General features: G+C 48.7%; 9 protein-coding genes across 9 annotated transcripts; 7 read left to right on the top strand and 2 right to left on the bottom strand.

Annotated features, from left to right (window-relative positions):
- Positions 1-78: 78 nt before the first annotated feature.
- On the top strand, positions 79-1,951 carry TrAFT101_000704 (uncharacterized protein). The gene is made up of 2 exons (XM_024902287.2): positions 79-1,374; positions 1,446-1,951. Exons 1-2 carry the CDS (start codon positions 510-512, stop codon positions 1,853-1,855), a joined length of 1,275 nt encoding a protein of 424 aa, XP_024764925.1. The 5' UTR covers positions 79-509; the 3' UTR covers positions 1,856-1,951.
- An 803-nt stretch (positions 1,952-2,754) lies between these two features.
- Positions 2,755-4,531, top strand: TrAFT101_000703 (uncharacterized protein; the record flags this gene model as incomplete). The annotated part of the gene is made up of 4 exons (XM_024909375.2): positions 2,755-2,814; positions 2,880-3,395; positions 3,472-3,615; positions 3,734-4,531. The coding sequence occupies 4 exons, from the start codon at positions 2,755-2,757 to the stop codon at positions 4,529-4,531; spliced, it is 1,518 nt and encodes a 505-aa protein (XP_024764924.2).
- A 598-nt stretch (positions 4,532-5,129) lies between these two features.
- Positions 5,130-7,034, top strand: TrAFT101_000702 (uncharacterized protein; the record flags this gene model as incomplete). Its single annotated transcript, XM_024904507.2, has 4 exons — positions 5,130-5,440; positions 5,515-5,803; positions 5,889-6,080; positions 6,156-7,034. 4 exons carry the CDS (start codon positions 5,130-5,132, stop codon positions 7,032-7,034), a joined length of 1,671 nt encoding a protein of 556 aa, XP_024764923.2.
- Positions 7,035-7,984: 950 nt separating this feature from the next.
- Positions 7,985-9,913, top strand: TrAFT101_000701 (uncharacterized protein). Its single transcript, XM_024899280.2, has 3 exons — positions 7,985-8,371; positions 8,459-8,592; positions 8,653-9,913. Exons 1-3 carry the CDS (start codon positions 8,271-8,273, stop codon positions 9,636-9,638), a joined length of 1,221 nt encoding a protein of 406 aa, XP_024764922.2. The 5' UTR covers positions 7,985-8,270; the 3' UTR covers positions 9,639-9,913.
- A 1,561-nt stretch (positions 9,914-11,474) lies between these two features.
- On the top strand, positions 11,475-12,085 carry TrAFT101_000700 (uncharacterized protein; the record flags this gene model as incomplete). Its single annotated transcript, XM_066126126.1, has 2 exons — positions 11,475-11,501; positions 11,588-12,085. The coding sequence occupies 2 exons, from the start codon at positions 11,475-11,477 to the stop codon at positions 12,083-12,085; spliced, it is 525 nt and encodes a 174-aa protein (XP_065982225.1).
- Positions 12,086-12,448: 363 nt separating this feature from the next.
- On the top strand, positions 12,449-13,088 carry TrAFT101_000699 (uncharacterized protein; the record flags this gene model as incomplete). The annotated part of the gene is made up of 1 exon (XM_024904904.2): positions 12,449-13,088. Exon 1 carries the CDS (start codon positions 12,651-12,653, stop codon positions 13,086-13,088), a length of 438 nt encoding a protein of 145 aa, XP_024764920.1. The 5' UTR covers positions 12,449-12,650.
- A 268-nt stretch (positions 13,089-13,356) lies between these two features.
- Positions 13,357-18,486, bottom strand: TrAFT101_000698 (uncharacterized protein; the record flags this gene model as incomplete). Its single annotated transcript, XM_066126125.1, has 12 exons — positions 13,357-14,393; positions 15,022-16,099; positions 16,165-16,235; positions 16,295-16,538; positions 16,624-16,811; positions 16,885-16,975; positions 17,046-17,175; positions 17,245-17,487; positions 17,555-17,614; positions 17,673-17,706; positions 17,768-17,900; positions 18,439-18,486. 12 exons carry the CDS (start codon positions 18,484-18,486, stop codon positions 13,357-13,359), a joined length of 3,357 nt encoding a protein of 1,118 aa, XP_065982224.1.
- TrAFT101_000697 (uncharacterized protein) lies at positions 18,262-19,914 on the bottom strand. Its single transcript, XM_024907460.2, has 2 exons — positions 19,543-19,914; positions 18,262-19,389 (listed from the first exon to the last, which is right to left on the bottom strand). The coding sequence occupies exons 1-2, from the start codon at positions 19,811-19,813 to the stop codon at positions 18,698-18,700; spliced, it is 963 nt and encodes a 320-aa protein (XP_024764917.1). The 5' UTR covers positions 19,814-19,914; the 3' UTR covers positions 18,262-18,697.
- A 910-nt stretch (positions 19,915-20,824) lies between these two features.
- Positions 20,825-21,184, top strand: CIA30 (putative complex I intermediate associated protein; the record flags this gene model as incomplete). The annotated part of the gene is made up of 1 exon (XM_024899164.2): positions 20,825-21,184. The coding sequence occupies one exon, from the start codon at positions 20,825-20,827 to the stop codon at positions 21,182-21,184; it is 360 nt and encodes a 119-aa protein (XP_024764916.2).
- Between the last annotated feature and the right edge of the window lie 7 nt (positions 21,185-21,191).

The raw sequence follows: 21,191 nt of genomic DNA, 5'->3' as shown, positions 1-21,191 counted from the left end.
ACTTGCGCGTTCCTTTGCTCTAGCTCCTGGCTTCGTCTCCTCCCTCCAGCTCCACTGCTTACATCTTCTCCATCAAACGAACAACAAGCAACGAGATTGCCGCAGCTGTCTCTAGAGCGCTTTTGTTGTACTTGCTCACGGCTACGGCCACACGGACAGTTTGGCGACCGGCACCGGTTCTACAGGCTTCTACTCGCCGTCTACGGCCGGCGAAAGACCCTGGGTGTCGGCTTCAGGGCAGACTGGAGATCGTCGTGGTAGCGTGGCTGGGCAGGCGCACAAAGACACTCGACGACTGTGGCATCATCTCGACTGCATCTTCGTTCAAACTCTCTCTTCGTAATTCTTTTCGCGCTCCATGAGTCTGAGTCAAGGCTACTCTTGCTATCGCATACAAGCCTGGGCGGGCGGGAATCTCAAGCTGTTTCTTGAGGGCTTTTCCTCTTCACGTTCCGTCTGGCTTCACCACTACTGACATTATCATCTAGCTACCAGCTGTAATCGACAACATGACCAAACCTCCTTCCTCTCCGGTCGCCTCAACCGCCTCGGCAACTTCCACGAATCCGAATACTCCGCGCTCAAGTGAGCCACATGAAGGAAATTCGCAAGCAGATCAAGAAATTGTCGACACCGGCAATCAAGCGGTGATAGTTGATGTCGCGCCTTCATCGCCAGAGTCATCTAGTCAAAAGAATCATGATATTCAGCCGACATGGCCCAGTAAAATCGACCGGACAAAAATTCGCGCCGAGGCTTGCTGGCTTGACCAAAACTTGGATAATATCTTGCTAGATATACACTGGGCTGGACAACATAGCCGCGCATTCTTGAAACTTCACACAGCCTTGCACCTTGAGGGCGTACCTGGTGCCTCTCGGCATGGCCTCGTAAACGCCTATATCTTCATATACCCAGAGCGGATACGCCAGCTTTCATTCGCCTCGCAGCCCCAATATTCACCTTTCGGCCCACCTACTATAGCGCTCACCTTTGATCTTAGTAGACCACCGGCTCTCATTCTGCCCAAGACATACACCAGTTTGGGACCAGGAGCAAAAGACACGATGCTTTCTCTTCGTAGCCTTATTCAGCAGACATGTTTCACCGTCTTCGCATCTCTTCCGAGCAGAATGCTCTCATCATCCTGGCTGCAGCAATTTTGTCAAGATATTACAGAGCATAAACTCACAACCATTGCATCTCTCGCAAACCTGAAATCTCTGTACCAAGGCCATGGTGCTCAGGTGGTTGAAGGTGATGGTCCGTTTGAAGCCGTTAGTGACCAGGGCGATGCTGCTGCCCCTACTGCTCAAGAGCTCCAGCTCCCAGCGTATGAAGAGGCCAATCCACATTTTCCTCCTCCACGGTCTAGTAAGTATTCCATCTACGCAAATTAGCCAATCCCTTTGATATACTTATCAACGTGCTAACTGCTTGTCTAGCTAAGAGAAAAAGGTCCTATGATGAGAGCTCTGCGATTGGACATGACTCCAAGTCGATGGGAGTTGCAGCGATGCAAGCCCTCATTGGAGACATGCTCGAGGCAAAGCTCACCGCTCATGAGCGCAGGGTGGGAGCGATGCTATCCGATCACGAGCACAAAGTTCAGGAGATGCTATCTGCTCATCTATGCAAGGTGAATGAGCAATTAGCCATCAATAATTATCATATTGCAGATCAAATCGAATCTGTAGAAGACCGGGTAAGGAATGACATGGTGAATGAGTTCACGGACACGATCAACAATAGGATACTGGAAGAGATGGAGGGAGTGCAAGAATCTGTAATGGAGCAGATTACTTCAATGCCCTTGCAAGCTCACCTGACTTTTCCCAACCATCCATTCCTTTAAGATAGGGTCCACGATTATTGATGATAGCCAGCCTTGATTGAATATATAAGCTCCTGGAACGTTAATACGCTAATTGATATGATGATTACTTTTCCCATATATTTGATACATGGTGTCCTCCCTGCCACCTGGCCTGGTGTAATTTTTAGCAGTGCTAAACTTCAAATGCCTTAGCAGCTGACTCAGTAGGTACGTAGGCCTTCTCCCTTGCTGTAAATCTTCTCTCTCCTTCAAGCTTCCCTCCCTCTTTCCTCAAGCAGCATGCTGGCCCCGCGCCCACACCTTCCGGCGATATCCTCGCTCCGCCAATTCTTCTCTTCTACCACTACTAATACTACCTCCGTACACATGAATGAAGATTTGGACGACATGGAGGTGGTAGCACTGTGAGTTACAAGTATGACGACCCTATCGCGATTTATCTCACCGGCGGTATTTTTGTAGCAAACAGCAATTCTTCTTTCGCGGCAAAATGCCAAGGCCATTGCAGACATGCGCTATCATGACACGCCTCCTGCTTACTCACGTATGACACGACGCAGCTCAGTGCTTATCCTCTGACAGACTTATCCACTCGAGGCAAAAAGATACAGAGCTATTGGCGCGTCGACGCTCTCAAAACCTTGTACTAGTCTACTAGGTGAAGCGGCAGCAAAGCCTAAAATGATAGGGCTGCGTCTTCCCCCGTCTATTGCACTTGTTACACTATGCCATTTGGAGCCATTCAAGACTAGTACTAGGGATGACGGAGCCGTTACTTAGCTGCCGTCCCCCAGCACAAGACGAAATGAAATGAGATGAGATGAGATTCGCAGCATTGGCATTCCAACGACAGTTGAATCGCACAAACGAAATCACTTGAAACACGAAATTGATCGACCGATGCGAAGGTCGCCAAGATGGTGAATACGGGAAAGCCTAGCATGGCTTGTGCCACTTGCAAAACACGCAGGATTAAAGTAATGAATCCACCCAAGCTTCTTGGTCATTGTACCTCTGCACACTCATTCTAACTCGCAAATAGTGTGATCGGCTGCAGCCTGAATGTTCTCAGTGCATACGCTCTGGTTGGACGTGTCCGGGAATACCCTCTACCGCCGATGTCATGTTCCGGCACCACCGTACACGTCGAGCGCCTGGAGTCTCTCAGCACGCAAGTATTGGCCAGCCGCCAGAACCAAGAGAGAGACACAGGATTATCGACTTGTCACCTGCAGTTACAGACAGGGCCACGGCCTTCTTCCTGTATCAGTACGCATTTAGTCCCGAGCTCTGTTCCAGCACTGGCATCTCCCCAGGAGTCCATGAGCATCTGCCAGTCCTCCTTCAACATGAACCACCTACGGGAGCGCTTAATACCATCGTGGCAGCCGCGGGACTTGCCGCTTTGGCGAATGCTGGAGCTTCAGCGCCGTGGAAATTCGATGCCTATCGTTCATACGGGAAAGCTCTCGAGCAACTACGCGTCGATCTCAAAGATCCGGTTCGCATGAAATCCGATAGCACATTGGCGGCTGTCATGTTGATGGGTACTTTTGAGGTAAATCATCATTTTGCTACTCTCTTTCTTTTGCAAACCAATTGAGTATGTGTCAGAGCTGACTTTCCCGTCCTAGATGATCTCGGATGGTGACCTGGCTTCGATGGAATCTTTCGGCCGCCATATTGTAGCCGGCGCTCAATGCGTTCAGCTTCGTGGGCCAAGCCAGTTCCGTAATTTAGTATCTGTCATTTTATTTATTCAGCTGCGTCGTCTTATTGTACGTATTATTCCTCCTGTTTTTATTTATTAAAAAAAAAAAAAAAAAAAAGAAAGAAAGAAAAGAAAGGAAGAACAAATCATGAGCAATTAGTTTAGCGCATACTAATAACTAACAGATCATGACTTGCCATCAACTTCAGGAGCCCTTGCCTTACACTCTCAAGGTGTGGTCACGATGGACTGAGAACCCTAAAAAGAAAGATGAGGCTTCTCTGAATCGCTTTTCCGAATTAAATGAGGAACTCGCAGCCGTCCGAGCTGAGATCAAGCAGAGGGCCATACAAAGTCCTGCAGTTGTGGCTGCTATGCTGGAGCCAATCGACCACAAGGTCGAAGATTGGAGGTCGAAGCTTCCAGACTCGTGGAATTTTAAGTCGTACAGATCTCTAGGGCCAAGCGTCAATCCAGCGGCTGGAGGTCAAATGTTTCAATATGACGAGTATCCGGATTTCTGGGTTGCTTCCACTTGGAATAATTACCGCATGGTTCGTATTCTGATTCATGAGTCCATATTGATGACAACAATGAAATACGGCACAGATGAGGAGAAGAGCGGGCTCAAACACTCAGCCAAGGTACTGGCTGAAATGACAAACGGAGTTTGCTCCAGTGTGCCGTATATTATGGGCGACAGGTGCAGGAGACACTATTCGAGAGCCAGCTTCGAAACTCTAAGGCCAGACTTGAGACGAGCGAAACCGGGTGGATACACGCTGTTATGGCCATTGTTTCTAGCCGGATCGCTGAGCACTACTCCCAAAGACCAGCGAGACTGGATTGCCCTTGTCTTGCGAGAAATGGGCCTACGCATGGGCATGCAGCTAGCCATATCGATGGCGATAAAACTGGAGCAAACAACCTCGTCATTTTCGGACCCTGACCTGTGGCTTATTGGCGAGTTTTTCCCTAGGTAGCTGAGTTGACAGCGGAGCATTTGGTTTTTCTTCCTCGTCTTCTTTTTCTTTAGCCCAATTGCTATCGATTATTATTTATTACTATTCACCACTGTCCTCGAACTCCTATCGTGTGGGCCAAGGCGACTCATTAGCACTCCAAATTTCAAGAAATACGACGCAGCCGACGCTAAGCCTTGGTATAATTGAGTGCACTAAAGTATGACAACATGGCAGGCTGAGGCTGCGCTATGCCTTGCCCAGCTAGTTTTCCGAGCTGGCCAATCAGAGGTTTTGTTACTCCTCTGTTATGCCTATATTTGGCCTATATCCTTGCGAGCACGTTGGTTCAAGATTGCAAGTGCCGTGATAATCAAGATATTGACAACAATCCTACACCAGTTTTCAGAGTTGATTGGATTCAAGGCTTACATGTTCTACACAGGGGTTACTTGTCGAAACTCCTTATGGGTTCCATAAGTCACATGGGAGTTTTCTCTGGAGCTAAACGCCCATTCTCGTCAGGATTTAAGTAGCCCTTTGTTCCTTCCAACATGTCAATACACTCATTCTGAATCATCATTGTCTCTCCTTCAGCCCTTTTGTCTATACTGACAGGATGGGGCTGTTTTCTATTATTCTCGCTACTCTCCTAACGGCAGCGCCATGCTCCGCCAATGGGTGCCCAACTTCACTGCCGCCGTCGACGCCATCGGTCACAACCAAACATGGGGCACTGCTGGGTGGGAAATGTAACACAACAGATGTAAACTTCTTCTTATCTATTCCTTATGCAAATCCCCCAAAGAGATTCCACGCTCCTGTGCCGTACACTGGAGTATTCGACAAACGAAACGCGACGGTTCCCGCCCCAGCCTGTCCACAGTTTGGGACGACTTTCATTGAGACGGGGGCGCAGTCTGAGGACTGGTACGTATTTATTCAGCCATGTTCTGCATTATACGCATATTCTTTCCCGTCTCTTTCTAATGCTAACTATACAGCCTCTTCCTTGACATCTGGGTCCCGGAGCACAAGTCCCATGAGTCTAAGCTGCCGGTCAAGATATGGATCTTTGGTGGCAGCGACGAAGCTGGCGGCATCTCAAATGCAATGTACACAGGGTGCTACGCTGCTGAGAACGCTATCCAGGTTAATATCAACTATCGAGTTGGGCCTCTGGGGTTCCTGGCTGCTGAAGAAGCTGGAATCAGTGGTAATTTTGGCATACAAGATCAGCTCCTGGCGCTGAAATGGATCAAGGCTAACATTGAGTCCTTTGGTGGTGACCCTGTAAGTTCTTCTCTTAATAAGTCCGTTTAGATCGCCTTGTTTCAGCTGCTGACGTTGCGTTATTGTTCTTGGCAATGAAATATAGGACAAGATGCTTCTTTTCGGACAGTCAGCTGGCGCTTTCAACACCTTTGCCATTGCAACCATGGATGAGGCGCCTAGCCTGATTAGTGCTGCCATTATGGAATCGGGAGGCGGTGCCGATTTTGCTTCAGTTACGGAGGCGCAGCCTTGGAATGATCTTTTCCTTACTGGCTTGGGCTGCCAGCCTTCAAATGTAAGTGGTTCACATTTACACCCCCTTCGAATGTCTAACTGTGTCTGCCGGATCTGACCGCCGAGCTTTATTTAGTTCTCGTGCATCAATTCCAAAAGCGTAGCTGAAATGCAGACGGCCGTTTTGCAGATGCCCGCTGGAGTTGGACCGACAATTGGCAGCCCCATCTCCCATCTCGGCCGAGGCTTCAGCTGGGGCCCTCTTGTAGATGGCAAAGTAATCCCCAAGGCGCCTGCTTCAGCCGGCGTCAAGGTTCCATCTATTTTCGGCTCGACCGCTTCAGAAGGCATGCTCTTCGTTTTGGCAACTTACTCACAAAACTTGACAAAGCAAACTCAGGATACTTATGACGATTTCTTGAGTTATCAGTTTGGCCCGCTTGCGTCGCGTGTCAACTCCACCTATCCGCTCTCCAAGTTTCCACCAACCGCCTCTATTCCTAACTCTGCCGACGCTGCCATCGGTGCCATCTTTACTGATTATGCCTTCAAGTGTACGGCTTACAGAGGTCTTGAGAAGGGTATCGCCAACAGGGTGCCTGTTTTCGCCTATTCCTTTGCCCGCGTACCCTCATGCAACTGGATGACATCTGTTCCCAATATCCCATTTATTCACAGCTTTCTTGGTGCCACGCACACCGCAGAGCTTCCGTTTGTCTTTGGCGTGCTGGATGGACTGCCTGCACCTGGAGGGAACTGCTCCTCGACTGCAGATGAGTTGCAGGTCAGCAAGCAGATGATATCTTCGTGGGATAGTATGGCAGCTGTAGCAAGCCCTGGAGCCCATTGGCCACGCTACTTTGGAGGAAGCCAGGGAAGAAAGGGCATGGGAATGATGTATCTCGCGAATGAGACAGTTGTGGGAGAGATGGACTACAGCGTTTGTCCATTCTGGGACGAGATAAGAGAAGAGCTATTGACTCTGCAAGCTCAGGGGAAAGTGAGCGGGCCCTAAGGACGAGAGCAGCGGCATTATGGGGTTGGGTGATTTTCGTTCTAAATCTCCGGATCAGACTAATCCGATAGAATTTATTAATCCTTTCAATACACTGCCTCACGGCTACGATTTGACGTAGTGACTTTCTGATGAACGGATCCTGACTCAGTAGAACAGATGGGATCGAGTTTTTAATCATGTTTTTTAGTAGATAAAGTGTAGACTAGGCACTCGTAACGATACAAGGAGGCAGAGATTGGGAAACCGGCACAAGCAAGACTGAGTAACTGCTGCAGTTACACTAAGTTACGAATATCTCAACGACTGGCCACGAACTCAAAGATAAAGAAAGATGCTGCCACTGCCAACACACGCGAAGTCTACACCCCCCTTTGCTTACATGATGTACATAGTATGGAATACTCTTCAAGCCAACCAATCAAACTCGCTGATGGTTCTACAATGGGCAAAGGCTAATGGAGCTTGGAGCTTTAGACCGGGGGCGGATGATCATCTCCGCCCAGTCAGTTAGCCAGCTACAGCAGTAGTGGAATGCGGACTTGAGCATATGGAGCTAGTCAATTTGATGTCCTCTAATGAGTCAAACTGGGTGCGCGGAGTTGATGGCGGACTATAGAAGACAAGGTCGAGGAATTCGCTGGACCTGGGGCCTGGCAAGCCACCTGCGCACCACGGGCGAAAAAGAGCCCGGCTGTGGGCGCGACTGATGGAGAGTGGAGGAGCGGGTGGCTGGTCTGGCAATGCCATTCGCCGCACCCCGGTCAAGCCACACGGAGCAAAGAAGCTCCTCGATGGCGCTAATTGCAAGGGGCTATGCATGAGTCAGCCGATTCAGCCAATCCGAGACGCGGCGCTGGTCGAGGGCCTGTCGCTCGGGAGCTGCCGCCGAAACGCCACTCAAGCCACCATCTCGAGAATCTATCCGACTCGTATCAAACGACGGCTTCGTTGCTTCATCTTTCGTCGTTTTCTTCTCTTTTCCTCCTGAGTCACTGTTAGGAGGCCGCGTCAGGAGATGCGTGTCAAAATGACCAAGTATTTGGTCATGTCCGCAGCGGACTTTGGACTTTCATCCGTATATAATAACATAGATGAAATGACAATGCATTTCTTCTTCTTTCAGACTTCACACATATCAAATCACACTTACACCGGCGCAGCTGCGAATCTCCCCAATTCCTAATTTTTGAACATCAACACCACAAAGTTCACTTTATCAAGCCAAACTCCAACATGTCCATGATTGGTCGTCTCTGGGGCTGCTTCAACCCGCCCACCCCTCCAAAAAGCAGCGATGCCATCAAATTTGGCGTTTTGGGAGCTGCCGGCATTGCGTAAGTCGAGCCATGATGCTTCAATCCGCCTAGCCGAGGCCAATATTTGTTTACTGTAGCGCATGTGGCTAACATCAACACTGGTAGGCCCCTTGCCTTGTTCACTCCCGCCAAATCACATCCCGAAGTCGTGATCCAGGCCATTAGCGCTCGTGATCGCAGCAAAGCAGAAGCTTATGCAAAATCTTACGGTATTCCCGAGGTCAGAGATACTTATCAAGGTAAGGCTACAACCAGGCACATGTCGCAAAGAGCAACAAGGATTAACGCTTATGGCCTAGAAATCCTTGATGATCCCAACATTGATGCCATCTTCATCCCTCTACCAAACGGCCTGCATTTTGAGTGGGCGGTTCGAGCCATCCGCGCCGGGAAGCATGTGCTACTTGAGAAACCTTCCGTGTCCAACTCTACCGAAGCCGAAATCCTCTTCAACCTGCCCGAGCTGAACCAACCCAACGGGCCCGTGCTACTCGAAGCGTTCCATAGCCGCTTTTACCCTTCTTGGGCTCTGTTCAACTCATTAGTCGACCCCGCCGAAGTCGAGCACGTCGAGTCGCGCTCCATGATCCCCTGGTGGGCCAGCAATAAGGATCAGATTCACTTCAACTACAACCTGTCAGGCGGCACTATCATGGCCATGGGCACTTACAATTTTGCCGCGCTGCGTCTGCTCTTTGGCGAAAGCCCAGAGGAGTGCATCAGCTGCGACGTCAAGGCGTACACAGACGGCATACATGACAAGTGTGACTACGAGTTCAAGGCTACGTTCCGGTTCCCCAACGGCGGCACCGGCGTGGCCTCTAGCACGCTGATGGGCGAAACCGTGATGAAGCCATCGTGGGTTACAGTCAAGACCAGGGAGACGACGATTCCCAATAACAATTTGCCCGTTGGCCAGCAACAGTATCAAAAGCGTGAGCTGACGCTGCAAGGCCTCATCCACGGCGTCTTCTGGCATCGCATCGACATCAAGGAGATTAACGAAGTTCGAACAAAGGATGGCCAAGTTGTCAGGCAATGGGAGGAGACCACCTCCCGCAAGGCGTACACTTGGAAAGAAGCTGGTGGCGAGTTTTCTCATCTTCCTGGAGAGACTCACTGGATGTCCTACAGACACCAGCTCGAGCAGTTTGTCAACAAGGTCAAGGGGCGCAAGACGCAGTTCTGGGTCGAGAGGGAAGACTCGATTGCCCAGATGAAGATGGTCGACATGGCGTATGAGAGGAGCGGGCTGGGGCCTAGGCCGACCAGTTCGTTCAAGTGATGGAATTGCGATTGCTTGGCTTTTTTTTTTTTTTTTTTTTCAGCGATCTGTTTCTTTGAGATTATACCAATACCTGTTTAGATTTTTTTTCTCGCCTTTTTGGCACCCTGTAATACCATTTTTCTTTGAATCCAATTCGAATGCGTTGCATATGTTGGACTAATGTTTTTTTTTTTTTTTCCCAATCTCTTTATACAATATATTTAACACTCCAAAAAGCAGTATATGAAGAATTATTCACTAGCCTGTATGTACCTTTGAAGATGCCATGTGTCTGTAACGACTACTACTAAGTATACTTCCAAGAGAGATACGCAGCAGCAGCGGCACACAGTCCAAATGCGACTATCTAGGATACGACCAGTCCAAATTGTCACAATGCGCTACTTTGGCCCGCCTACTTGATAAAGATGCTTTGAGGTCGGGTCATGAGCCTGGCAGGCTTACTGACTGCATTAGAGACCTACATGTACTCAGAGCAGCCACTGCCCAACCAAATTTGCGGGCTCTACAGGCAGGGACAGCACCCCCATGCTACAAAATTGCAGGTTTACAGCACGATTCGCTTACAGCAGGGGCCCAAAGAAAGCATATGGAAGTTCACAGCACATGTTTTGCACGCAAGATTCGCCTTTGGGAATGATTCAATATCAAGCCGACCAAGTGTTTTTATTAGCAACATATCTCCCCATCTTCCCATCTCCAATATCACAAGCCTATTCCGCGCATCACAAGCCAATGCTGTCACTGAGGGAGTGCAACGTGACAGACCATCCCGACAAGCTGTATTACGACTTAACACGATGACGTGGTAAATCGCAATACTGCTTGCCGGCGTGGACCATCACGTCTCACTCCGCTGCCGTTGCCAGCTGGCTGCAGCTGGCGACGGTGGATGGTGAGATTACCGAAGCATGCCGCGAATAATACAGCCCTATACGATCTGAAGAACGGGCAGATGGCATAGTGCTGCACTATTTACGGCATGTTTCGGTAATCAACACCCACCGTCGCCACCTACAGCCCACCAAACCCACCAAAAGCCAGGAAGTTGTATGTATTCCGAGTCGAAGGGGGAGGGCAGGGAAAAGATGATGAAGAAGAAGAAGACGAAGAAGATGATGATGATGATGAAGTTGAATGTGAAGCTGAATGTGAAGAAGGAGATGAAGATGAAGCTGAAGGTGAAGTTGAAGATGAGTATGAAGAGAGGAGTGAAGTGACAGTGACGCTGATGATGATGAAGGAGCAGAGAATCGGGCTGCCAACGAGGGGCAAAAGAGGAGACAAATAGCAAAAATCCCGCTCGTACGCCCCTCGTCGAGAGCTGCCTGGGCCCCGTGACCGTGTCGGAATCAAAGAATCACCGATTGGTGCACATGCGAGGATACCGGGCCGCATCTCCCCGCGCCGGGCTGGGCCGCGCCGCACCGAAGTCGAGTCGAGTCAAAGCTGACATGGACAGAGGCAGAAGCAGAAGTAGAAATAGAAACAAAGGCAGAAACAGAAGCAGATGAAACAGCAGAGCTCCAGAGGCTGGTCCGGCTGGGGCGTATTAGTGCCGTGCCCGTCGCTTGGTCGGGAACAAACAGCCGCCATCAGCCCCTGCTCCGGGACTTTGCGTTATCAGTAGTAGATGCGCCTAGATCATGACTCAATCAGATGCTCAGATCATTGTTTGTTTGCCCTCGTTGCAGCGCCGTGGTTTCATGCCTTGGCCGGTGAGCATGGAGATGGAAACCAGCACATACCCAAACCACAAATACGGGCAACAATAATAGGCTTTGCGGCGTCAAGAGGCCCCAGTGACCTTTTTAGGCCCGTCTCGCTCTCAACATGAATGCCGTACAAAAGTATAACATGGTTTAGCTTCTACATTCTTCTGTTTTTCTTTTCTTTTCGTTCTTTTCTTCTTCTTCTTCTTCTTCTTCTTCTAAATGAGTCAATAGCAGTCAATATCAGGCAGTCTATTCAAAACACAAACTTGGTGGGAAACAACAACCCAGCTGCTCATCCGCCTCGATCGCATCTTCATCGCCAGCTTCACCATCATGGAGCAAATCGAACCCTCCTCACCACTTCGCCTCTCCGAATATTGGATGCTGGCAATCGTCATCCACGTCAACCTCGCCTGGTTGATATGTACCACCATCGTGTCCATCGCGCACGCGACTGAAGCCTCCTGGTTCCCGACAATTCCACTAGACGGTGACGGCAGCGGCTTTGCCCTCTTTTGGTCGGCCTCTAAAATCGTATTCCGGCTGTGGCTCCGTCTCTTTTTTCTGCTCATTTCCTTGGAGCTCATCGGCATGTTGGCCTGGAGCGTTGTCTGCCTGAGGTCCTTGTGGTACCGCGGGGTCCTAAACTTCCCTTTGCCATTGATATTTCAAATCTGCTCCGCCATGAGATTTGGTTTTATGTGGATTTTACGCATTTGCTATAGATAGGGATGGATGGAAGAGACCATGCCCCCCCTTTTCTGGGAATGGTGGTTGTTGGAGTGGTGATTTGGCTTTCTCCTCTACCTGTTTGCTATGTTGAGTCTTGCACTAGAGCATAAAGTCATGATGGAGGCGCGTATACCAAAGTCTGCATTGTGGACTTGTTGGTGCGGTTCTAGCTTTGTAAAGTGGGTTATAGATGGAGTGTAGCGGTTATATAAACGAATACACTATTATATTGAGTTTTGCGCTGGCTCAATGCTCTCTGCATCAATGCTCAAATGGCCGCGTAATGCAAACTTTACATATACTTCTAAGTCTTGTTTAGTCCAAATATACTTCCATTTCATTAACATGTTCATCTGTTTTGCCCATGCGGTTTGCATGCTACCTACATATGCATAACTGCTTTCGCCCCTTGTAATGCTCCAAAGACAGACACCACTTACATGCCTCTAACCCTACCATTCAAACATCTAAAGGAGAAAACACGCAGAAACAGATCCAACGATCCAGCGCACCTCATCTCTAACATCCATATACAAACACATTTGTGTCAACGGATTCCAATATGCCGTCTCAAAGAGACATCGCCAACCATGTCGCGGATCCAGTATTGCACATTTGCTCCGTCCTCGCCTTCTACCACCTCCACCTGGCCTTCATTATCAGCTACATCTTCTACGCCGCCAAAGCCGTCGTCCTCATCGCCGATCATGGCTACTACTCCAGTTACCACGACTTCAGCATCATCGAGGTTTGGGCATTCATCAAGCGCCTTGTAGGAACGTGGCTCTTGCTCTTCCACATTTCCTTCTTCACCGAAGTCGTTGCCTTTATGATCTGGGCTTATCCGTTTGTGCTTGGCTGGCGCCGCGAGGATCCTGATGAGATTGAGTATCTCCCGCTGGTGGTGCGGATGAACATGGCGACAAGTGGATGGATGGGGAGGAGGCTGAGGTGGCACATGGATGACTACTGGGGTGAATTCGCAGAGCCCTATTATTAGGTTGAATCAATAAGTGCATATGTGTCTGTCTGCCAGCGATAAGTCGTTGAGAACGCGTTGGGGTATCACGTGAAGATATATATATATATGTGTGTGTGTATGTATGTGTATATGTCAAATTGGGCACGGTACATGTCATGATACAACAAAAACTATGTCTTCATTAGTTGAGAAAGCTCGCTTCGCTTTGCAAAACTGCCATCAACAGCCTCAATAGAGGCATGAATGCGGCCACGCCACATAGCCTTAAATACAAGAATCAAAAATTTTAACCCCCAACTTTCCGTTCAACAGTGAACCAACTCGGCGATTGCCGCTCTCGTTCATTTCCCATCTCTCTCTCAGGTAATGCTGTGTCTATATGGGTATGATTGGGGTTGAATGCCATCGCCCTGGGCGTGGAGGGGTTGAATGTCGATCGGATACGCAGGGGCTGCCTCTCGGAAGAAAGGTCCATTTGAGCCACGCTTTCCAGCGGCACAGGCTTCTTGTCGTTTGCTTGCTCCTTTGTGCCGGAATACCCTCTGCCAGCAGTTGCGGCAGTCTCCTGATTCAACGACCCTGCGGTTTCTTCCATCTTATTTCCTTCGGCCTTCCCCGCGTCCTTCTTTCCTGAACGTACACCACGATCCGATCCCGCTTTGCCTTCCGTTGCAACTTCGCTAGCACGCCGTATTTGGCCAGTTGGGTCAGAGGCTCGTTTGGAGGCGTCGTGGGAAGAAGCAGAGTGCCGGCCATGGATGGGGCAACTAGGACAGCTGATGACTTCAACCCTCTCAAATTCCAACTCATCCGGAACGCTGTGGGCGTGTACATGCTCAGCATGAGACGGCCCGCCATTAGACTGAGACGGATTCCGTGTGTCTTTCTTTTGGCTAGGGTGGCGCTTCGCAACTCGTGTGTGCAGTATGCCATTCATGATTGAGTCAGCAGAGGTGGCCCTCTCAGTCGCTACATCTTCTGCCGCTGCATTTGTAGAAGTGTCTCGGCGCTTAGGCTGGCGGCCCCTGCTTATAGAACGACTAGATTTATCTTGTGCGTCCGGAGGAGAAACTGGCACCTGCGGTGTGCCACTAATAGATGCGTGCTGGTGATTGGTGTCATTATTCAATCCATCTAATCTGGGACTACCGTGATCAGGCCGTTGCTGCAAGCGTGCGTTCTGAGCGGATATTTGGGCAGTAGGTCGGCGGTAATAGTCAATGGCCACAGGTGTCGGAATGTTTGCTCGAGCCTCTTTTGCTCTCTCTCGCTTCCTTCGTCTCGGTCGCTGCAAGTGTTTTCCATTCCAATTTTCTCTTAATACTTTTAGTAGTTAGAAATTTGGTATCGAGTAACTGATTTTTAAACAAAAACTCTTGGTAGCAAATAATGTAACTTGAACTTGTTCAGAACTTCAAATTATTTTCTACACGAAGGTAGGGTAATAAACACATTTACATAAATTCATTGGCAAATTTGCGAGCGTCGTGAATTCACCAAGAGCAGCGAATAATGGTGCTAGGGATTATTTATAGTCTGAAATGTAAATACATGCGTGAACAGACAACCATGAAGGGCAGGATATCTGCCATGAGCAATAGAAAAAAATTGGAAATAGCTTAGATGCATTTGTAGCATTTTCTTTTCTTTTTTTTTTTTTTTGGAAAGGGGGGGGGGGGCGGATATTATAACTAAGAAAAAATGATTGAAAGAACTGCGATTATAGTAGCCGTACAAATGTTAAAAAAAGTAAAGAGAAGAAGGAAAAAAAAAAAAAAGAGGGGGGGAGGGTTGAAAGAAAAAAGTACAGAAGATATAGAGATATGAAACTAGTGCAGACTGAAAGGGTTGCAGTATGCAAATAAAAAGAGCAGTGTTAAGAGCATATGACAAGTCAGATCAACTGATTCGCACATATTTTAATGTGCTTCTTCTTTGTCTTCTCCCTCACTCTTCATGCTAGACTTAGGCGACTTGCCGTATAACTCCTGTTGAGATTCATTCCGTCCATTATCAATGATCTGGGACGACACGCGGAGACGGGTAGGTGTCTCTGATGGAGCGGCTGGATAATGCTGTATCATCGGATACATTGTATACATGTCAGAGTATGGTGCAGGAGAATAGTAAGTATGTCCAAAGGAATTGTATAAAGCAGCACCACCCTGAGCCGTCATGTGGTTTGCCATGAATGGCTGGATTGGATGAAACCCATAAGGAGAATAGGGATAAGGCGGAATAATGGGATAAAAGCAAGACGTCGTTGGTCCAGCACCCTGCTCACAAGGGGTTCTGGCACCAGGTTTCAATGGAGACCTGGTGGGAATTTCTGTACTCTTCTTGTTTTTAGCCTCCTCATTGATTGAGTGATTATCCTCGCGCTCATAAGAATGCTTGTTTTCTCTGCCTTGATTGTTGACGGCAGCATGTTGTTCTGACTTCTTTGGAGTGTGTACCATTGTGGAGCCGATTTGTAATTCTTCTCTCATATCTTTATGAATGGTATCGGGAATAAAATTGTGTCTTTCCATCGTGCCATCTTTCATGTTGTTGTCTCTCACTACTCCGTCAAACTTGATATCTTTTCCGTGACCAGAAACCGATGGCTGACGAGCAAAGCCACGAGAGGAGGACGTCGCCGGAAACACAGCTAGCGTCGCTGAGATTTCCTCACTGGTAGTTACGCTTGTAGCGGTGGAATGTAAACATTCCTTAGTGCTTGTTAAAAGAACTTGATGAGCTTCACTGCTCATTGCATTAAGGGGCGTCGCGACATTTTGTTGTTGCTCAGCTGTAGATGAGGCAGGAAGGTTTGCTGAAAGTGGTGAAACAGGTGGATTGAACACATCAGCATTCAAGATTCGGTTGGTATTGCTGCTGCGATTGTCGATTCTACCACCATGCCAAGTGGATGACATGCTAGCGGAGTATCCTCGCTGAGGATTATTAACAGCATAAGAGAATCCGTTGAATGTCCGAGTACGTTTCCTCTCAACCTTGACAACGTGCCCATTAATCGGTTTTCGGTGCTAGTCCATGATGTCAGTAAAATTTTTGTTTATCTTTGTAACTGAACTGCATAGATTTAACCCACGTAGCTCATAATAGCGTTGTCGACTGAATCGGGACGTGTAAACTCTACAAAACCAAAGCATGTTGTGATGACTGGATATCAACAACGGTTAAATCATGCTCATAGGAGGGGAGTGATGATGTCTGCTCACTTTTTCCTCCTGCTTGAGGAACTTCTTTCGTCGCTGTTTCAGCAGCAAGCACTTTACCACATGAGCTGGCGAGCGACTTCAAACCATCTGAAGTCATAGTCAAGGGTAGGTTGCCAAAATATGCTGAGCGGCGGTCTTTCTCATACTGAGCATAGTTTTGCTGATCGTCTCTTTTGTTCTGTTGACGAGTTCCAGTTTTGGGGTCGTACGCATCGACGCCAAAGATGGGGTGTCCTTCAAAAGTCTATGAAGTGGTTAATTGGCACGGTTCTCTCCGGCTTTCGACAAGTAAGAAAAAGAAGCTAGAAAGAATTTGGGGTATCATATACCTTGACTACTGATCTCAAGGAATCATAGCGCTTGTAATGGACTACCATGGCAGACGGAAACTTCTCCGTCTTCTGTTCGCGGGAGTCCAGAGGATACACCTTGGCTATTGTTCCCAATGTACTGAGTAGATCAAAAGCTTCTTGTCTGCCGATCTCTTCTCCAGAGAGTTTGTAAACAATAAAACAGGCTATGAATGATTGTGATTAGTTTGGCATACTTTAATGCCCGTAGAAAGAAAAAAAAAAAAAAAGGAAACTCACAGTGAGCTGTGGCCTTTTCAACACGACATGGGCGGCCCAGAATCATTGCTCCGCTTCCATATTTTTCAGCATTCTCAGCATCAGCATCGCTCTGGGATCTAGTCAGCAGATTTGCCCTCTCATATTTGTTCTTGGACTCTTCATCGATGGGCGCGGCCTACTGTGAATTGGCAAAAAGCAAAGGGCATCTGGCGGCCATCCCGTCGAATCTTGACGAAGACTGTTCCGAATTGCGAGAAATACTTTGTGACTTCGACTTCCAACCTTCCATCGTCAAAAGTTTGGCTAAGACTAGAGTACATTCGCGGTTAATGGATGCAAAGCGTTGGACTTTTAAAATCCTCCTGGTAAAGAACTTACTTGGCGACAAATACGCAGGCCGAAGATGGATAGATATTCTGTGCATCGGTTTGAAGCGGCTCACGGGGAATCAGAGCCCAGTTGGTGTCCTTGCGTGAGGCCTGTCTGCCGCTCTCAATCGGCGTCTCCTCAATACTGTCTCCAGTCTCTTTTGTAGTAGTATCTCCGCATCCTAACTCAGACGCCGGCCGATCAGTAAAAACGTCGTCTCCGCTGGCGTCGCCAATCTGGAATGCGAGTGAGCTGGATAAAATATGTTTAGTGAAGAGGACAGTAAGATGATGGACATGGAGATAAAATATACACGTACCTTTCACATTCAAGGTATCTCTTTGTTTGCAAAGCCAAGTTGTTAGACGAAGCAGGTCGCCTGGGGCTTGGAATTGTCAACTACCCGCAAAATAACTTCTTGTATGGAACTGGCTTACGCATTATTGTCCCGGCTCGACAAGGCACCTGTGCCTAGGTATGTGAAATTAGTAATCTCAAGCAGAGCAAAGAGCAGGCTTTGAGTTTTGCCCACCTTCAGCTGCAATCTCTTCGTTCGAAGACATTTGGCGAAGGACATCAAAAGACGAAGCTTTCATCAGCGTCTTCTTCGGGTAGCGGAGCGAGGAATAGGCAGGCATCGTTGCTTTATACTTGAGAAAAGTAGCCTTGCTAAGCCGAATTATTATCAGTGCTAGGCAATAGAAACGAATGTGGAACGAGTAAGAGAGATAACGGAAGAGAAGAGAGAGTGAGAGTGAACAGAGAGTGGGAGTAGAGAGAGAGAGTGGGAGTAGAGAGAGAGTGGGAGAAAAGGATATGAAGGAGAAATGAGAGTCAGCAAGTATGACTTACTTGCGTTGAACAAAAGAGAGATCGATGAGCACGTTGTCATCCGAAAGGCGTTGAGAGGCTGCTTCTTTTCTCACAGGAGTAACGAGGTTGGGAACGGATAATTGGAAAATTGAGGAATTTTGGAGAAAAAAACAAAAAGAAGAAGAAAAATAGATCAAGTTAATTCTTAGCTTTGGAAATCAACCCAGGCATGGCAGTGCCAGCAGCTGGCAGGGGAGGCTGGCTCAGGGGAGAAAATCATATAGGCGGCTGGCAGCAGCTGTGGTGGTGACATGTATATGTGCAAGCAGTGAATACCAAGTTGGAATAAAGCAATCTCCAACTGCAGAGCAATGAATGGACGATCAATACCAGAAACAGCTCGTTTGCTTCCTGTCGGCAAAGCTTGAGCCCGCCCATATTTATAGCACTATACACAAATCCCGCCCTCGCATTGCAGATCTATAGTATACATTGTCCTCTTTCCAGTTGCCTCATACTATACAATTTAATTTTCTCCTTCCCATCCCATACCAACCAAGGTTAACATCGTTACACATAAAACGCCAGCAGCACCTGATAGCCCCATTGTCAATGCAGGCCCCCTTTCACATAGCGAGTGGCACACAGCCTACTTAGACGCTGGCTTCCATCCGGCACGCCTGGCCTGCTCTTTATCGATGGCATCTTTCTCTTCTAGATACGCCTCCAAGGTCGTAGGGGCTGTCGTGCCCCACACCCTCCAAGAGTCCGGCTCAAAGGTCACGGCGCTGACCTGCCTTGAGAGCACCACGTATTCCACCTTGTCTTGGATCTTGACACTACCGGGAACGGTTTCTCCCGTCGATGCGTCATATCGGGATACTTGTTGCGTGGACGAAATGGCGACAACTGCTTGTTCGGTCATGAGATTCTTGTCGTACATGTTGATTTGGTGGATCTGATGGGCTATCCGCTTGGGATAGAAGAGTGGGCTATTGTATTTGGTCACTTCGAAGTGAACCCGCTCTCTAGGATTCCGACGGTCGATTGCGGCCATGAGCTTCTTTGCAAAATCACTGACGCAGATCCTCTCCAGCGTTGCTTTATCGCCCGCGGCAAAAGCCTCCAGAACTTCCTGGTATAGAGCCTTGGCAGTGGGCGCAATCTTGCCACGGCGAGCCTTCCAAAGTGGCCGGGTAGTCCAATTGGGCATAGACTTTAGCTTAAAGTTGAGCAGGGAGACGGTTTCGATAACCCAGTGTCTTAATCTGTTCCATTGATACTGCGCAAAGTCGGCGGGGTTTAGTGGAAGGCGAGATAGCGGCAGCGAGACGAATGTGCCTAATGGTCAAGATATACATGTTAGCCAAAGCTCATTATTGATTCTGCTCTTGGCTACTAAATACCGCCGCCAGCGGAGAACTAAATTGTGAGGCGTCTCCTCTACAGAGGAGCAGAAGGGAGACAAAGAAGAGTCTGAATGTATATGCGAACCTGGAAATAGTGGCCCCCCTCCATCTTTGAAGTATTCTGCGTTCGCCATTTTTTGCAGCTGTGAGATGCTCTGCTCTTTGGTCATTCTGCTAGAGCCTGCACGAGCTGCACGATCCATTTCCCTCATCGTCTTACTCCTCGAGGGCTGCGTCGCATATTGTCGGAATATCTGTGCAGCCAGTGGCCTCGCGGCGCATCTTAGCGAGGAGTTTGCGGTGCCATACGGCAACATTGGCGCCGCAATCGGACGCAATGAAGCAGCGCGAGACATTGTGATGCCCCAAATTTGTGACTGAGGAGAAGGCTAGGCTCCTCTTCTTCCTGGCTTCCCAAAGAATTATGGCTCAAGAATGGACAAGCACGCCGTCACTGGCCCACCACAACGCAGCCTCCTAAGAAAGCTGTGTTGAGTTGAACTTTCTGCGCCAGATCGAAAGTTGGCGGATTATTGATCCTCCGAAAGCCGGGGTGCCCTGTGTGAGATGTTAAAAGGCCGCCGCCACATGCTCTTCCCGCCGTTTTTCTTGTTCACACAGGGCTCGAGTATGTGCGAATCTCATGCCACCTTCTTCCCGCTTTTGATAACTCCCAGCGCCAAAGCCTGAGCATCGTCATTATCTCTGGGAATCGATGCGGAGCTGGAGACATTGAGCTGTCTTGTTTCTGCATGATCCGCAACAGAGATTTTCCCATGTCACTAAGCTCTAGTTGAGCCGATTGGCTCGTCCGCTAATACTCTACCGGCCTTGAGAAATTGTGTCCGCGCCTTTCGCTTTCCTCTGCTTGCAATCAATGATGAGAGTCACACAGTCATTTCTCGCCAAGAGCTTCCTGGCGCGGAGCTTGGACGAGCTCAAGAGACGCTCCAGCATAGGTAATTGACAGAATTCTCATGTCCCCAGATCCGCCATCTGTGCGCTTCGTTAACACTTGAATCACCAGCATGGAATTTAGACGCCGTCAAGGGCCCCTCAGGCCCCCGCGAACTTTACGACTTCTATAGCACCGATTCCGTAAACAATTGTATCCTTATGTCCGACGCGTTGATTGGCGGAACATCTTCAAGCCAGCTCGACTTTATCTCTACTTCATCCTCGCAATCCGTAAAGACTTCGACCTCGCCTACCTCATATGCACGCTTCCACGGGTGCATCTCGACATCACTCCCTTCAGATCGCTTGGCAATCCAGCGAACAGGTTACGCTGCGTTCCGAACACCAGACCAACCCCCACAGTTTTTGGTCGCTCTGTTTGGGATATTGATCCTTACACATATCTCGCCATGCGAGTCAAGTCTGATGGCCGAGCATACTACGTCAATGTACAAACAGAGAGTGTCGAGCCAACAGATCTACACCAACACAGGCTATTTGCAAAACGGCCTGGGCAATGGGAGACTATTCTAATCCGATGGAATGACTTTGTGCGCACAAACCATGGCTTTGTCGTGGAACCACAAACAGAGATCCTCAGGCAAAAGGTTCACAGCGTGGGTATTGGACTGACGGATCGCGTCGAAGGGCCTTTTGAGCTCTGCATTGAGAGAGTATGGGCGACAAATGGAGTGGAAGAGAGAGGAAAAGAACCAGAAAACCAGGAAGGAGAACTCAAGAATAAGAAGGGTGAGAAGATCCAGTGGTGAGAGCGAG

Source organism: Trichoderma asperellum, chromosome 1, assembly GCF_020647865.1.
Source record: "Trichoderma asperellum chromosome 1, complete sequence".
Lineage (NCBI taxonomy): Eukaryota > Fungi > Ascomycota > Sordariomycetes > Hypocreales > Hypocreaceae > Trichoderma > Trichoderma asperellum.
The sequence above is the reverse complement of the archived record's forward strand: the minus strand, read 5'-3'. Positions and strand labels throughout refer to the sequence as shown.

Coding starts and splice junctions, on each gene's coding strand:
- TrAFT101_000701 (XM_024899280.2), top strand. CDS start 8,271: ATGTCCATGATTGGTCGTCTCTGGGGCTGCTTCAACCCGCCCACCCCT. Junction 8,372..8,458: donor TTGGGAGCTGCCGGCATTGC/GTAAGTCGAGCC, acceptor CAACACTGGTAG/GCCCCTTGCCTTGTTCACTC. Junction 8,593..8,652: donor GGTCAGAGATACTTATCAAG/GTAAGGCTACAA, acceptor CTTATGGCCTAG/AAATCCTTGATGATCCCAAC.
- TrAFT101_000704 (XM_024902287.2), top strand. CDS start 510: ATGACCAAACCTCCTTCCTCTCCGGTCGCCTCAACCGCCTCGGCAACT. Junction 1,375..1,445: donor TTTTCCTCCTCCACGGTCTA/GTAAGTATTCCA, acceptor CTGCTTGTCTAG/CTAAGAGAAAAAGGTCCTAT.
- TrAFT101_000697 (XM_024907460.2), bottom strand. CDS start 19,813: ATGTCTCGCGCTGCTTCATTGCGTCCGATTGCGGCGCCAATGTTGCCG. Junction 19,390..19,542: donor AGGGGGGCCACTATTTCCAG/GTTCGCATATAC, acceptor CTTGACCATTAG/GCACATTCGTCTCGCTGCCG.